At 42.5% G+C, this 17,449-nt stretch overlaps 1 protein-coding gene across 7 annotated transcripts in view; it reads right to left on the minus strand.

Moving 5' to 3' along the window:
• Positions 1-17,449, minus strand: part of LOC309624396 (uncharacterized protein) — a 109,467-nt gene that overhangs the window by 27,999 nt on the left and 64,019 nt on the right. For 5 of the 7 annotated variants that reach the window (XR_014241869.1, XR_014241870.1, XM_082382576.1 and 2 more), the window contains one exon: positions 5,647-5,692. Coding sequence is in view for 3 of the 7 variants with exons in the window: in XM_082382576.1 (XP_082238702.1) it covers positions 5,647-5,692 (46 nt within the window). In the remaining 4 variants the exon portion in view is untranslated. Of the gene's footprint in view, positions 1-5,646; positions 5,693-16,553; positions 16,810-17,449 lie in introns of those variants that run through there. The other 2 variants (XR_014241871.1, XR_014241872.1) reach the window with 1 other exon arrangement.

Genomic DNA, 17,449 nt, shown 5'->3' on the forward strand with positions numbered 1-17,449 from the left:
ATAGCTGTTGGTTCTACCTTTTGGATCTTGACTCTATAACTCCCTTCTTTTCTATAAAATAAGGCCCAAGTTTACAGCTGAGTTGCTTTCTTTGCCTGGTTTCTGCCTATACAAATTTTGGAACCCAGAAGTCTCATTTTATTTTGTATTGCCCCTGTCCCTTTTAGTCCAAATTGGTGATACTTCGGCAATACAATTCTCTTTAAAATTGTGTTTGTTTTTTATGCATCAAATTACAGATTCATGTAGAGAACAAACGTATGGACACCAAGGAGGGAAAGCAGGGTAGGGGGAGGGTGTGGGAGGGGATGAACTGGGAGATTGGGATTGACACATATACACTAATATGTATAAAATAGATAACTAATAAGAACCTGCTGTATAAAAATAAATAAAATAAAATTCAAGAATTAAAAAAAACTTTAAAAAACCAAAAAAAACCAAACAAATGTACCATACTAATGTTAGATGTTAATAATAGCAGAAATTGGGTGCGGGATTTATGGAAATTCTGCAATGTTTCTGTAAATCTAAAACTGTTCTAAAAAATAAACTTAAAAAAAATCTCAGAAAAAAAAATTACAGATTCATTTCATTAAATAAAAATCACACACATAAACTTTTCCAAGATGGGCACCTCTTTCTTTAGACTGCAAGTCAGGGTTCTGTGGAGCAATGCTCTTAAGATTCTGACATCTTTCTGATGTCTTAACAAAGGGTTGCACAACTGCAAAGCAAGGTCATAAAACCTTGATCTGATCTTCACTCAAGTTCCTGTTTTACTATCAGCATCCTGGATTTAATCTTTACCCTGAGACCTGTTTCTTACTTTGAAAATCTTTTGATACATGGAGAGGCTAAACATTTTCCAACCTAGTAAGTCCAGGGCAGGAAACATTCCCACTAAATTCTGTTTTAAGAAGGAATAGTTTCTTCTTTGGATCATTCTCTCTTTCCATATTTTATCATAGTTGGCTAAAAGAAACTTTCACTTTCAGCATTTTGTCTGGAAGTCTTAGCTGGATCCATAAATTCAACTGATGTATTTTCTATCTTCCAGGTTACCATGGGCAACAGTGTGGACAAAAAATTAATACTACATAATATGAATGTTGTTTTCTCCAACTTGCAATGGCAAGTACTTCACTGCTCTTCCAACTTCCACTACTAATCTCCTTGCCACGCTTCCAGCTTCTGCCTATTACCTTGTCTAAAACCTATGCCCCGCATATTGTAGGTTTTCTTTATGGCCACACCCCACATCTAGTTACCAATTTCTGTATCAGTTGTATATTGCTGTGTAACAAACAACCCTAAATCTTAGTGACATAAAAACTTGGTATTGCTTCTCATGATTCTGTGGGTTGACTGAATGATTCTTCCACTAATCTCCCTTGGTCAGTCATGAGACTGTATTTATCTGGCAACTGAGCTTGGGCTATGTGCTAGGATGCCTTAGCTCTCCACGTGGCTTCTACACATGAGTAACTTGCATTTCCTTACATGATGGTCTCAAGGCTACATTTCAAGACGGCTTTGCTCATGTATCTAGCACTTTGTTCAAATGGCTGGCACAGCCAGGCGTATCTCTCTCTTCCATGTGCTCTCTCCAACAAGGCAGCTGGACCAGTTTACATGGTGGCTGAAGGATGTAAGAGGACAGGACAGAGCTGCCAAGTTTCTTAAAACCTAGGCCTTAAAGCCTAGGCCTACAACTGTCACAGTATCACTTCTGCTGCATTTATTGGTCAAAGAAGATTACAAGGCCAGCCTGGATATAAACAGAGAGGAAAATAGATGCCCCTTTTTGATGGGAAGAGTGTCTGGAATTTGTGGTCATCTTTAATCCACCAAAATGACAATGACCTCAAGACAGTGTAAGATCCTCCAGTGTTTCTTGATTCTTAGATTTCTTTCTGTATATTTTACATTCTACCTTCCACAGTAGACTTACAGTTCTTTGAGAGCAAACACTGGAGAAGAATAATTTATACAACCCTCTAAAGCCCCTTACTTAGAATATGTCACATAATAGGCACTCAAGAAATGATTAGTGAATGAATGTTGGCTGAATGAGATATTCAGTCTGACTTTTATAATGTATGTATTATTTTATCCTAATTCCATGTAGAATGGATTTCTATTCACGGTAAACTTGCCAACTCTCATTAACTAAGATATTTGATTACCAATAGCAGAGATTCCATAACTGTTGCTTTAATAGCAGTCTTATAAATAGGATCTTCTTTAGTGAAATGGAGCTTCTCATAAACAGAGTCTTTCTCAAGGACAACAATTCTTAACCCTCACTGCACAATAGAACTATCTGGGATGCTTTTTAAAAAATACCAAGCCAGAGTTCTTCTCCCTAGACTAATTAAATCAGGATCACAAAATGCATTAGGATTTGTCTATAGGTGATTCTAATACGCAGCCAGGGTACAAGACACTTTTCTAGGGCTAAGACTTTTAAACTATGCTTTGCATTCCAAGGAGGTAACTTTGGCCCAATCTCACTCAGCTTCAATCACAGTAGTCCAGCTTTTTTATCTGATATATAGATACATAGATATAGATATAGATATAGATATAGATTTAGACCAATTTAGTTCACCAAAAGAATATGATGCAAAGATAAAATTTAAAAACACTAAGCTGTTTTGATAGCCTAGGACTCCTAGCATTATGAAATAGGACAAATAATCATTAAGATATTTTTCTTGGCACTTTTATGGCTGGTCTACATGAACAATATTGAAGTTGTAATTGTTTAGTAAGAGGCAGGATCTTCCTTCCAACACCTCCAGGGTGTTGCTTTATTTGTGCAAAGCCTTCTGACCACATTGCAGATCTGAAAGTTATTGATCATCTTTTCTATTTACCCAAAGGTTACACAGGACCTAGTCTCTGCGTATAGCAGATCAAGAGACTCTTTCTGTGGCTCCATGCTAGGTGCTTTGCAAGGCTCAATGCCTGACAAGTCCCCAGAGCTTGTTTTTCAAAGGAATAGCTGCCAATTCATTTCCCTTGAACTATACAGACCTAACTCTTGTGGGAAACTTTTACTCTATAGAGAAAGGTAAGAACTGCTACAGAGAAAGTCTTCAAAAGCATTATTTCTCTAAAGGCTAAACAATGTTTTTAATAATCAAAGTAGAATCAAGACTAGAACACTCTGTTATTTGGCAAGCTCTACAATTGAGCAAGCCATGTTCTTCAGGAATAAGAGCTTATTAACAATGTCCACATGGGCCTTCATTCTAAGGGTCCTATAAAGCTGGTCCCAACCACATTTCCTCTCCTCTCTGTCGTTCCTCAATGCCTTGCAATCTGCTTATGCTCAAACCATTCCGTTCAAACTTCTCTGGTAAACGTTGCCAAATCAATGGACAGTTTATGGTCCTTAGGTGGCTGCACATCTGTGTTTAATCAGGTATCTCTCCTCTAAATTCTCTAAATTTTCTTCCTTGTCTTCTCTGACAACACACTCTACGGGCTGTCTTTGACCATTCACTTTGTACCCTTTAATGGAGTCCTTATCTTCTCTTCCCAACCTTAAACATTAGGGCCACTCACGTGTTCATGCTTGGCTCCTGCTCTTCTCATTTATGCGTTCCAGTAATTTCATTCACGCTCTTTGTTTTAATTATTAACAACTGCTGGTGATTCCTAAATTTCTTTGGGCTCAATGTTACATACTTTTGTACTCAACAAATATTTTCCAAAACACAGTGCCAGTGTGGATTGGTCTGGAGGGGCTTCTAGCAACATCCACATGTTGTGCTGTAACCCTCCGCCACAATTCCTTATGTTGATTTCTGACCATTACTCTATACACTTTCTTCCCTTTACTCTTTACATGTCCTTCCCTCCTCTTCCTGTCCCGAACTTCAATCAGACATCATTATAGCATCACAGTGTGAGAGCTAGAAGTTTGCACCATGAAAGAAGAGAGATTTACAATAAGATTTACTAGTCTACTCTTTCTGGCCAATTACATGCTCTGCAGGATGTCATCGGAGTGTCTCTTTCTTAGAATTAACATTCAAATTTTGAGTTCTCATTTTTTATAGGTAAAAAGATGCTTTAAGAAGACATCTTTTTCTTTTGCTCTGTCCTTCTGTTTTCATATTGTCACACATTCTTCATGTTGTTTCCAGCATCTGTGATCTTACTTGTTTAAGGGAACTTGACTTTTCATCATGGACTTGAACCAACATTTTGGTAGATCTTCCCTGTTCCATGTTAACCTAGGGTGCTTGGAGAAAGGGCAGTGAATGCTACAGGGCTTGGCAGTTTACTACATAGCACTGTTTCATATGGTGATTAACGTCCCCTACAGGACCCGATTACAGAAACATTTTGTCTCTTTCCTTTGCACAGACCTAAATGACATTTAAGGGCTCTCTTGAGAAGCTCAAATTGATGTAAACACTCATATGTTCTGTATCTTTCCTGCTTAAGACATGTAGCTAGAATTTTATCTTTACTGCTCATTGGAGACACTCCTGACTCTTGCCTGTAACAGACCCTTGGGTATCAGCTCATTTCTGGTTATTTAAGATTACCCATGACCTTTATAAGGTTGCTGTTATAATAATTCAAGGTGGTACTCTGTAAGGCAGTATCCAGGTCTGTCTTATTCACTGCTCTATCCCTGGCATCTAGCACATTGTAGGTGCTCACTAAAGATTTGTTGAAAAAAATCTGTGAATGACTATATCCTTGTACCTTTCAGCTAATAATGTAGGTCTCTCTTGTTCATGATGGCTGAGACAGATGTGATACATTTCTTAGGCCACCATTTCTTAGACAGATGTGATACATTTCTTAGGTGTGGGTTTGGGAATTCATCTTGACACCAGGCAAATGTTGATAATTACAGAGCAACTTTAGCTGTTCACATCTTGTGCTGTTGTGTCGAAGGTCACTTAGTCCCTACGTCTTTCAAGGAAGAGCCTGGTCCAGTTGCTGAGCACAACTTGCTGGGCTGGTTGCATAATAACTTTACTTTAGCATTAAGTTATCCGGCAGTTCATCAGAGGGGATTAGTTCCAGAACAGATCCTAAAAGCCTTTTAGTGGGAATAAGAATTAGAGAAATAAGAAATCTGATTTCAGGTAAGTCTATGGAAATTTCCCATAGAAAGGTGGGTCCCCAGAGTGGCCCCAGAGACTGATACATCATGGCAGGCATTCTGTCCAGTCTTTTCAGATTCCTTTGTGAAAATTCTCAGATGGCTAAACACAGTGACCAGCTTCCACAGCTACAAAATATCAAGGACACATTTCTCCCATTAGCCTCTCTCCCAAGGGGGCAAACCAACATCTTTTCTCAGGAATCAATACCACTGCGTCTGGGTCACAAGGAACTCAAACAGTTGCTCTCTTCAAACTTTGCATCAACATTACTCTTCAACATCTGTAAGTCTCTGTTTTATATTCAAATGTTGAAAACCTATATACTCTACACCAGCATTTCCTGTGGAAATTTTTTCAATAACAGAAATGTTCTGTATTTGGTTGTCCAAAAATGACAGCCACTAGCTACATGTGACTACTGAGCACTTGAAATACGGCTAGTGCGAGTGAGGCCCTGAGTTTTTAACTGAATTCAATTTTGATTAATTTAAATTTGAATACTCACTTGACTGTAGTTGACCTGCCGTGTTGAACTGCGCAGCTCTATACAACTGAAATATAGACAAACACAAAAAAAGAGCACATGAAATAGTCTTTAATTATGGTAAAATTTAAAAAGCAACATATTGTCAATAAAGAAAAAAAATTCAATAGACAAATGTGGAGGAGAACACTAAAAATACTCATTTCTCAACACCTAAATGTAGGTATTGTTAACATTGTGGTGTATGATACCCTTTCTAGTATTTCTCTTCAGTTTTCTGTAAGAAGGGAAAACAGTGCAAACTGGCTAGTATATGGCTAGAATGGTCAAGAGAACAGCATGAAAATCCCAGGTGATCCTGGGTTTCACTGATTACAAGAGCTATGCAAGGATCTGTCTCCTGCGTAGACAACAGGCTGTGACCCCCCTGTCCTCACACAAATCTCTTCTTCATAAGCTGTCTATCATGCCCCCAATTCCCACCATATTTAGGATGACATGTTTCTGTTAACAGCTAAATGTTACGCACAGCACCTCCTGACATTTCAGCCTTTAGTATCTTAGGGGAGCATGGTCTAGATGGTCAGACCTGAGGCTGGGGCACTTGAGGGGCCTGGGCAGCTAAAGGGCAGTGTTTAGCCACTGGGACAAGGAAGGAGAGTGCCTCAAGGGAAGAGACTGGATGGAGAGAGATGGAGAATGCCGTCCTCATACTTTAGTCTAGGACAGGGTCCGGTATACTGAAGGCTTTGTTTATTCACTCATTCCTGTGTTCATTCAACAAGTAATCTGTAAGTACCTATTCGATGTCAGGGTCTTTCAGAGGAGTATAGCATATATTGGGACAAAAGAGCCGTGTTCACTCCCTCATGGATTTTGGAATCTAATATAGAGACAGACAATGAACAGGGGAACAACAAAAACTCAGTTACAAGTTGAGAAAAGTGCTCCTAAGGAAACATGACATAGAGATGAGAGTAAAGGAGGAGAGGATCTCCGTGGATAAGAATAGGCACAGAAGCCTTCTTGAAGAAAGGATCTTTTTACCAAGATGTAAAGATTGGGAAGGAGCTAGTCCTGTGAAACGTGTAGAGCGTGTGTGTGTGTGTGTGTGTGTTCAACGCTCTGGAGAAAACATTTGCAGAGGCCTGGTCAGGGAGAGCTTGGAGCAGTGAATGAAGAAAAGAAGCTGGGCCTACAGTCGGAGAAGTAAGCAGGGGGCAGAACACGCAGGCACCGAGGCCACATAAGGGCTTCACTGTTTATTCTAAAGAAAACAGAAGATATTGATGATGTAGTCAGGAGGGTGACATGATTGTTAGCACTTATTTTTGGTGAAACTCCATGCTAATTCCTGAGGATATAGCATAGAACTAAACCAGCAAAAATCCTTGTTCTTACGGAGCTTATAGTCTAGTGGGAATTGAAATCATAGGAAAGCTGAGTTTAGAGAAACTGCTGAGGATTCAGCCACAGCCTTGGAGGTGATTGGAGACACTCCCTGAGGCAGATAAAGTCAGACAGGTAGGATTCCACCTGCAAGCATCAGTATCTGTCTCCCATCTCAGGAAGGACTTTTCACCTGGATCTTGGGCTCTGCCTTATCTGAAAGTTCTCTTTTCAAACTGTTCACTTGTTTCCTGACCTGATAAACACGGTTCTCCTTCCAGGCAAATCAATTCTCTTTTGGTTTAATGAGGTCTAATGGCATGGCTCCGGTATTGTCACTCATTTATTTCCTAATTCAGATTAGTATGGGCTGAAAATTTCAAGCCAGCCGAAGTCAAAAACTTAACTGTAAACCAGTGGCAGGTTAGATAATGAATACTTCTTTCAGGAAGCATTTCATCTGCTGCTTAAACTGCTAAAGAGACGCAGCCAAAATCTAAGCAGTCTTAAATTTACTGTCAACTGACTTCTTGTGGAGAAACCACAGAAATTCACTGGGCCAATGTCCAGCTCTGCCACAGACCAGCAGCTCATACCCATCCTTGTGACTGGCCATCACTGCTCCTGCAAACACAGTACAAAACTATAATGAGGCATAGCATGACCTCTGAGCAAAAGGACAAGATGTCCAGTTCGTTTCCCTTTCTAGATGCCATCCCCAGACAGGTGAAATGGGGTGAGGTTTTCCTTAAGCACTCCCCATCATTTGGCTATGGCCTTGAGGCAAAATTTAAGAGAATGCCAAAGAAATTCAGTAACCAAGATAAATAATACTTTAATGCAATGTTTTAAAACTCAAAATTGATGTAAAATATCCATGATGGACAAAATATCGTAATTTTAACTGAAGACAATATCCACTGGGGTGAACACCATTGGCTGGACTTCAGGGGACCTGGGGCCTTCTTCAGCTGTGCAACACGTGGTAAGTTACTCTACCTCTCTGTTCCCAACGTACAGAGGAACAAACTAAAACCGGGAGAGGTGCTCGTTCTTTCAAGGAGCTGTTAATTCATCAGCTTCTCTTGAGGGAGGGGATGTATGCTTGACACTGGTAGCTTTTTAAATTCTGCTCAGTAATTCTAAGTGCACTAGGGTTGAGGAAAATGACCTGGCTGGCCTGATAAACTAATTGCAACTCAAGTGTTAGCTGCTAAGTGTGGATTCTATATTTCTCCTGCCACATGTTGTCAGCACTTTGACAGTAATACCCTTCTAGTTTAGGGCAGTATGACACCAGGACAGGGTCATGGGGAAGGATGGAGCAATATTTATTGAGCTCCTACTTCCTCTCAGTTATCATGCTAGATGCTGGTCTTTTGGTTTAATTCCCCCCGTCTCCACTGAAGAGACGAAGAAACTAATGTCTGTAGATAGGGAGGCCTTTCATGAAAACCCTCAACTGGCCGCACAAAGCAGATTCATTCCGTGGAGCATTAGACTTGCTCATTTCACAGACCCTCCAGAACTGCCCACGTGTCTGCACTCAGCCATGAACATTTCAGCACCATGAAAATGCTGCTTTCTATTTAGAGTTAGAGAGCCCCAGATTCTCCAGCAGCTTGAAGTGACTGGGGCAGAATTCAGGAGAACAGAGGTTGAACCGGCTCTGGGTTCTGTTGAGGATGGGCTGTGTCTAGACAGATGGCATGAGGAAGTCTGTTTGGGGGTAAACTGGCTCCAGCCCAGATCACCCCTCTGAGGAGAGATTTCCCAGTCCCCTTCTTCCCTTCCCCGTCTATTTCCCCCACTGTTAACATGTTTTGAGCTCTAACTCTGTGCCAAGCACGGTCCATCCTTTGTATAATATATTATTTTTACTCTTCATAACAACCTTATGTGGTAGGAATTATTAGATCCTCTTCACTGATGACGAATCCAAGACTCAGTGAGGTCAAGTAATTACCCGGCTCCTTGCAGGCAATAAGTAGGATTCAAAGTCAGGTGTTTTTACGCCAGAGCCTGCACTATGAAGCATGGTCTGTACTGCAGACCCTAATACCTTTCCTGTTAGGAGCAACTATTTGAAAATTGGTGGGCTGGTGCCTTCTCAGTCAGCCGTCCAGAGTGTGGTGCAGAGGGTATCACTGAAAACCCAACAGCTTCCCATTGGTAAATAACATAAACTTTCCACCATCTGGGTATTTTCCATTTAAGGAGACAGCATATTTTACCTGGGTCAAGTGGTAGTTTACTCACAGCTCAAGGAAATGCTAGAAGTTAGGAGCTCTCTATAGTTTGTCTGACCTCAGCCCATAATTACGGAATCTTACTTCTGAGCATACCAGTAACTTTCCACTTCAGTCTAGGTTGGAAATATTCCCCACCTCCCAAAACCTGGGTATATTATTCTTCAGCATCAATCAGGGGATGCAAAATGACAGCAATTTCAGTATTCAGTGCTTTTCCTTCCCTCATATTTAACCCAAATATACCCTTCATCTTTTGGCCCCATTTCCTAAAAAAAAAAAAAAAAAATCAGTACCCAGAGAAGATGTTTGAGGCCAAGGAGTATGTTTTATCCACCCGTGTGTCTCCAGCACATAATACAGTACCTGATGCAATGTAGGCCCCTAGGAAGTATTTGGTGCATGAATGAATGGTGTGCTCTGAATGTGAAGAAGGGGCTACTGGACCACCATTGATAGGACACAAGCAGACACATTTTTTTCTAGAAGTGCAGACGGATTTTCAGTAAGCCACCACGTATGTCATACTCTACCTCGCTTCCGCTGCTTTTTCTATACCGCTTTCCTGCAGCTGGATTTACTGACACATCTCCATTGTGGTCCCAGAATTACCCTCACCCCACTAAGTCTGGAGTTAATCAAGTTCGGGACAGGAAGTGTCTCAGTGGCTTAGAAGTCTCCACCACCTACAGGGGGTTAATATTAGGGCAAGGTCCGAAAGCAGGATTCTGGGTGCTCAGCTTTATCTGCTGGGTTCATCTCAACCCTCAAGTCTCCTAAGGCATCTCATCTAATCCTCACAACAATCCAGCAAGGTAGAGACTGTGCCTGTTAGGCCTGGGTTTGTCTGCACCACACAGAAGCCCATACAGACAAGTGTTTCTTTCTCTCCCAGAACAAGAAGCTGTAGGACCGTCCAGGGCTGGGCCTGTGGCTTCCTGTGCCATCAGGGTCTTGGGCTTCATTTGACTTTCAGCCCCACCAGCCTTAGTTTGTGGCTTTGTGCTTCATGCTCGCTAGATGGCTGTTTCTCTTTCAGCATCCCGTCTGAGCTTCAGGCAGAAAAACGGGGAAAGGATGAAGGGCAAAAGCAAATGCCAGTGGAATCCACCCTTTTACAAGTGTTTCCACAGCTCCTTCCAGGGATTTCTGTTTACAGGTTACCAAACACTCCAGGGACTCTGGGGATATTCGTGTTTTTAATCGACCACAGTGTTTCTGAAACAATATCGGGGTCCTTTTTATAACGAAAAAAGGGAGATAAGGCTGATTTAATCATGTCCCACCACAGCATGGCAGCCACTGGGGCTGCAGAGAAGAGCCCTGGGGGCCAATGGATTTGAGGGCCGTGGTGCTTCTGTCCAATTCATCTCTGAACTTGTCCGGAGATGACCCAGCGTCTGTTCCTGTAATCAGGTCAGTTTCAGTGCCCAGAAAGTTGGCGGGGGGTGGGGGAGGTGGTGGAGATGTAATTTCCCATGGTAACGAGGTTCCCAAAGCCTTGCATTTGGCCCTTGTTGAGGCTGGATATACCATGTTCGGAGCTGAAGGGAAGCAGCTTTCACTCTCCCTTTCACATGATCTGACTACTGAAGGGGCATGGAGGACGTGTTTCCCCGGCACCCAAAGATAATAGGAGGTAGGATTTAAGAGAGCTGGAAGGCACACAGCCATCATCTAGTCTAACTGTTGTGCTTTATCCAAGAGAAATGGAGGCCCAGAAGGGTGGAAATTATCTCCCTAAAGGGGGCAGAGCTTCACCCACGTGTATTGGGTCCCAGCCACACTGCCCACAGTAAGCATGTTGGGGTGAGCTAGGAGTCTGAGGCCAGCTGTTGGGGTACTTCCCAGAACTCTCTCCCAGCCTCGTTCACCTGTAAGCAAACCATCCAACTAACTACCAAGAAGGCAGAGGGAGGGGACATGAGGTAGATACAGGGGGCATTTCTCTGTCCTAAACCAGGAGAGCGTTTTGGCAGAAAGCTGGGAAGGCAGGAGTTTCAGGAAAGTCAAATGCTGAATGGTTGAATGGGAAGAAATTTACACCGTAATAGTTCCAGGCAGAAACAGGGAAACAGACCCAGAGCAATGATGGATATTGTTCAAGGACACTTAGGGCTTCAGTAACAGAGGGAATAGTAATGGCAGCTAACATTCACTGAATACCTACTATGGACCAGGCACTATGCTTAGAGCTTTACCTGAATCAATTTGCTTAATCATCACAGCAGCCTTATGAGTTCGCTACCAATGGCCTGCAATTTTGTATCCAAATTTCTTGAAGCCAAATGTGTTCCCACTTCAGAATTTTTCACATTTTATAAAAATAGTATGGTGCACATACTGCAATATTATGTAGCGTTATGGGATTTGGGGCAGCACCCAGTAAATGAGTGCATTGACATTTCTGCAGCAAGTGGGCTAGACAAAGACCATAAAAACCCTCACGTCAATCTTGCCACCAAATTCTTGTGGGTGCCCCACTCATGAAAAAACTCTAGGTTTCTGAGCTTTGGGGATTTCAAAGCTTTCAAACTGCATCATTAGCCTCAGTTTCCAGAGAAAACTGGCAATCTGGCTCCAGAGTCTGTGCTTAGTTATGTTGTCCGGCTGCCTGGTGATAATGCACGTCCATCATATTGTATACTTCCAGTATCACTGTAATGCGTGCAACCTCATCTAGTCTTCCTAGAAATGCTAAGGAAGAGGGAGCAAACTCTGCTGCACCTCTTTAACAAATGGGGAAACTGAGACTCAGAAAAGAGGTGTCTTGTTCAAGGGCGCAGACTGGATGGATAGAGGCAGAAGCTAAACCAAAAGTCAGGTCTGCAGACTCCTGGCTCTCCTGACTCCTATTCCTGTGCCATTTGGGCACATTTCTTACGAATTATTTGAAGGAAGAGTACTATGAAGAGAATGGTATTATTTGTGATGCTTAGAAGAGTAATTTTGAAATGGCAGCAGAATCAGAGTGGAAACATGAAAACATTTGCTGACTTTTTGAACAAATTGTAAAAGAAGAGGGTGTGATAGCCTCCTTATCTTCCCCAGATGCCAGAGAGCAAGGTCCTGACCAGTTGAGCAAGGGGACGGCAGCCAGCCCACCCCTCCTGCAACTGGAGATTTGTTCTCTGAGACTGAGATGATCCCTCCTGACATTAGGGTTATCTGAGGTCTCCTGTTTATCTCCAAGGGCGGCAGAGAAAACAGGCAAGCAAGCAAACAATATCCTGAGCACTGGAACATTTGGGCAGGGGGTCTCTGCTTTTGTGTCCTGGAGGCTGCAGCCCAAATATCAGAAAGCCACAGCCACAGAGTCATGAGAAGTGCTGTCTGCAATATTCAGGAAGCGGGCAGAGGTGGAGGCTGCAAAGTCAGCCTCGAGAGCAAATAGATGAGGGACGTAGATGCTGCTGCCTAGCTCTTTGTGCTTGGCATATATGTTGTCCCTCTCATGGACAGGAGAACAGGCAGGGGTGGGGGCAGGAGGAGAGGCAGGTGGCCCTGGAGGATCCTGGGAAGGGTGGAGAGATGAAGGACGTGGGAAGAACTTCAACATTTCTCCACCTTCTCACATCACCACTTCACGGAGCATTACTTCCAGTAGGAATCTTTGGAGGTGTTTCCACTTCTGGCTATAGCTAAAATTACAAATTGGCAGCTGGTGGCCTGGTCTTATTTAAGGGTTCCAAAAGGCCCCCCTGCCCTGGCCTGCAAATATCTCACCATTAGAGGAATTCCTTTGTACTGATGAATTCTCCAGAAGACACCACATGCAAAGATTTTGCCAAAGTAGTACCTAAGCACATGCCATCCATCTGTCTGGAATGTTCTCACCTCACTTTTCTATCTTTTAAATTTCTACTCATTTTTCGAGACATTCCTTGGACCTGTTCCTCTTTCCTGGGTACCCCAAGAGGTTTCTTACATATGCCTCTGTTAGAACTATGGTCTCTCTATAATATCATTGCATGTTACAGGTTGGTCTCCCCTACTGGATAGTGGGTATAGTAATATAATTCACAATGACTAAACAGGACAGTGTCTGTGAAGTGCTTGGCGCAGAGTACGCACCAAGCAAAGGTTAGCATTTCTCTCTCTTTCCTTCTGTCAGTTCTTCAGTTGAACTACTTCTAGGATTCACTTCTTTCCCTCCTGCTTCCTTACCACCACCATAAGCCATTTCTCTATTACTTTAAAAGCTTCCTAATTGCTGTCAATGCCTCCAGGGTCTTTCTTTTAATATACCCTATAGGCTACTGACTAATGAATTTCCCTGAGATGTCTCTGTCCTTGTGTTCTGCCACATTCAAGGACTGCAGTGGTTCCTAGTGGCCTACTGCACCAGTCCCAACAAACACCTAGCAATATATCCAGCAGTACCATTTGTTCCTCCTATTCATAAAACTCCTTCCTAATAGAACTTGAATGTTTTTCAGGTTTTGAAACAACCCTGTGCAGATGTGTCTCAGGGGAGTTTGAAGCTCAACGATGTCCTAAAGGACCCAGGCTCGTTCCAAACTTTTGCTTCACCATCCTTAGTATCTTGGCTTTTCATCCTCTTGCTCGTAGCCCATGACCTCTAGATGGCTGCCATCATTCCAGGCAGCATGAGCGATTCAAAGACAGGAAGCAAGCGGAGGGTCAAAAGTTTTTCTCTTCTCAATACTTTGTCTTCTTATTTAGAAAGGGAAGGCTGCCAACTGCCTAATTATCATATCTGGACCCCTCCTCTGGGTACTATTTAACCCCACTGGACATTTTATCCTCTTTCAGCCACCATTGTCCCTTATGGTAGGGTTGCTACATTTACCAAATAGAAATATAGGACACCCAGTTAAAATTGAGTTTGATAAACAACAAATAATTTTTAGTATAATTATGCCCCAAATGTTGCATGAGATATACTAAAAAGTATGTTTTTTATCTGAAGTTCATATTTAACTGGGCACCCTGTACTTTCCCTGGCAACCCTCCCTTATGGGCACTGCCATGACTTTCACCAGGTACCACTGTCTCCCTAGGGAATTGATAGGATGGCCTTGAGTCCTCAAAATGTCACAGAACTAGAATGTTAAATGAGAAACTTGGCCCAAATGCCTCTCTTCGCCTTTTGTTTTACACTCTCTTAATGGAATAACAAAGAAAAGTCACTTGTGCCCCGTTGTCCTAATACATTCTCAACAAAGCATCTCTTTGCTTAGAGCCACTCCTCCCTAAGACTCAGGCCTGAGCTCTGGAGGTGGAGCAGGGGCAGAAGACAAATGTGAATGGTAGGCATTACGATGTACCCAGCATTGCTCCTTCCCCCTGAAGCCCAAGGTGTGGCCAAGCTGTCTGCCTTCCTCCACTCTAACTTGGACATGTCTTTATCAGGGGCTCCAGACCTGTTATTTTGGGCAACATCTTTTCAGTTCATGCAAACATACCTACCCACCTGTCTACGCTGACATTTCTAGTACACACAGCTTAGTCCCCTAAGTGCCACAGACTTAGTCTTATAAGTGCTATTCAGAGGAGAGACCAATAAAGGCTTCACTGCTTAAGGCAGTCTTCATGGAAATTAACATTTGGCTTGGTTCTTGAAGGAAGGAACTGAGCTGGTCAGAAGGCAGGAAGAGGCTGTGTGTGGGAGATGGAAGAAAGTGTGCTTTCAGGAGACTGTGCGGAGACCAAGACTGAAGCAGGGGTTGCGTGCTGAGGAGTTGTGGAAAGGAGGTGGAGTAAATTCAGGACCGTGTTATGGAAGACGCCGCACAAGGAAAGGCAGCTCACTCGGTGTAGTAGGAAACAGAGGACCTGCAGAGACTGATGAGTGACGGTGTGATCGCTGCATTTTCATATTTGCCGACTGAATTAGTCATACAGACAGAAATCACAAGACCATGCGTAGGCACAAAACTGAAGTTAAAAACTGTTTTACAGCCATCAGACTTTATAATCCAAAGGAAATATTTCAGATCACTCAACCTAGGCTTGTTTTTACATTTCCCCTCACTATTCCCTGGTATAAAATTAAGTTACTTAAAGAGAAACCCAGAACATTTTGTTGAAGGTATGCACTCCTCTGCCAGTTAAGAAGTCTGAGCCTTTAGAAGAATTTACTCTTTCTAGTTAAATTCTTTAGTGCCTGGACTTAAGAATAAGACCATCTAGTATTTGAATAAAAGATGTATTACATTATTAGATATTCAAGTTTATGTCAACTTCATCTTGGGCATTAAGGATGTTCCAGGGCAACTTTGATCACCACTAATTCTCTGACAGCCACTTCCTTCCGCCTGGTCCAGGAGCTTGTTGACGAGAGATGAGCTGGGTGCGCGTACCATTCCTCTACCTCGTATCCCAGCTGCCAATAAAACAGCCCCCACTTCACCCAGCTACCCTCCCACCACAGCACACACAGGCTTTTCCTGCATTATTGCCCAAAGAAGTGGGTGCGTCCTGTTCTCCCTTTCCTCAGGACAGCACATTGATCTGGCCCAAGGTTGTTCCCTCCCCTTTTCGTATTTTGTCACTCTGGATGGCCCCTTGTTCACCCAGAGCACTTGGGGCCCTCTGTTCCCTCCATCCTGCTTTAAACCTTATCCCAAAAAGGAACTGGTAAACTATTTCACATGATGCTTGGAGATATTCACATGGGAGTGGATGGAAACATGGAAAATTGAGAGACAAAATCATATAATGCAGTCCTAAGACATCTTATTTTCTTCTTCTCCTAAACAAACCAAACAAACAAACACCACCTCAGCTGGGATGGAGGGCGTCCTTGCTGTTACTTCTGTTTTTCCTTGGAATTTTCCCACCGTGACATTTACATGTTTGCTAGGGTAGATATGGTCACCAAAAGCTTAATATGTAATCCTTCCTAGAAAAACAGGAAGGAAACTATTTCTAAAATAAGTGGAGCTCAAATCATGGGGATTTGGGCATCAGCCTTCAGGGGTGGTACCACCCCCTTAGGCCAGCGGATGCCTCTTCAGGATGAGGAACAGAAGGTCCAGTTGCTCCCTGCTTGGTCCTTCTGCTGCAAACCCTTCACCTGAGTCATCAGAAGGGTCATTCTAGTTTAAGGTTATGTTACTTTTCCATTTATTTATTCGTGAACAGATAATCCATGTACATAGCACAGAATTAAAAGTATTCAACAGGTGAGTGATAGAGTGAAAAATAAGCCTCCTTCCTTTCCCTGCCCTGGCCACTCTGTCCTCCCTGGGTGTGATCTCTATGATCAGTTTCTTCTTTGTCCTCTTTCCAGAGATTGTCTATGCATTTGCAGAAATATAGAGCTATTTGAAGTTCTTTTATTGGATTATTTGCTAATTTTTTCAGAGCTCTGGGTCATTCACATGGGTCAAAAATAACAAATACAAATAAATGTAAGAGATGATCAGTGAAAAGTCACACACGCAACCCTATTCTCTGCCATCTCCACAGTTTCCCTACACCCCGTCGAGTAACTGCTTTTATGTTCCTCTGAATTATTCCAGACTTCTTAAAGGAGCATATAAGCAAATACAATTCTTTTTCTTCCCCTCAAGGGACCCTATAAAGACAACAAAAAGGATTATTTGAAAAAGCAAAATATGCATTAATGGAATTAACAATATGCAATTTATGGAGCAGTCAACTTAAACACAAATATATATACAACAAACTATAAATAATAAACAAATTTAACCATATGGGGTTTCTTTGCTTCAGGATATTGTGATCCTCTTAAAAGGAACCCTCCTAATTATACTCCAATAAAGATGTTTTAAAAAAAAAGAACCCTCCTTTTTAAAAGTATTTAAAAATCCCTATGTCCTGGGCTGGACCAATCAGAACATCTGCCAGCAGTACATCATACAAGCTGTACCTGGTATACCATACCAGTGTGTCCTGATGGCTATCAGCTTGTCTGCCCCCGATTCAGTCTGTGCAATGCTGGGGACCAAGGTGATTTATCACCTAGGTTGGCTCTGTGGTTTTGCCTGCCACACAGGGGTGGTGTTCGTGGATCACTGTGGCTCTTGATGGGAAGAGGAAACTTCTGTCCTGAGCCCCACCATACTGTGGTGGAGCCCCAAAGCCCCACCACACCTTTATTTGAGAAGTTCATAGGTCCTTCCCAGCAGCCTGGAATTTTATTGTGTAATCATTGCATTTTCTCTCATGGCTGGGCAATCCCAGCCCCCCACAAT

Source organism: Balaenoptera borealis, assembly GCF_965194805.1.
Source record: "Balaenoptera borealis genome assembly, chromosome: 2".
In the NCBI taxonomy this organism is placed as follows: domain Eukaryota; kingdom Metazoa; phylum Chordata; class Mammalia; order Artiodactyla; family Balaenopteridae; genus Balaenoptera; species Balaenoptera borealis.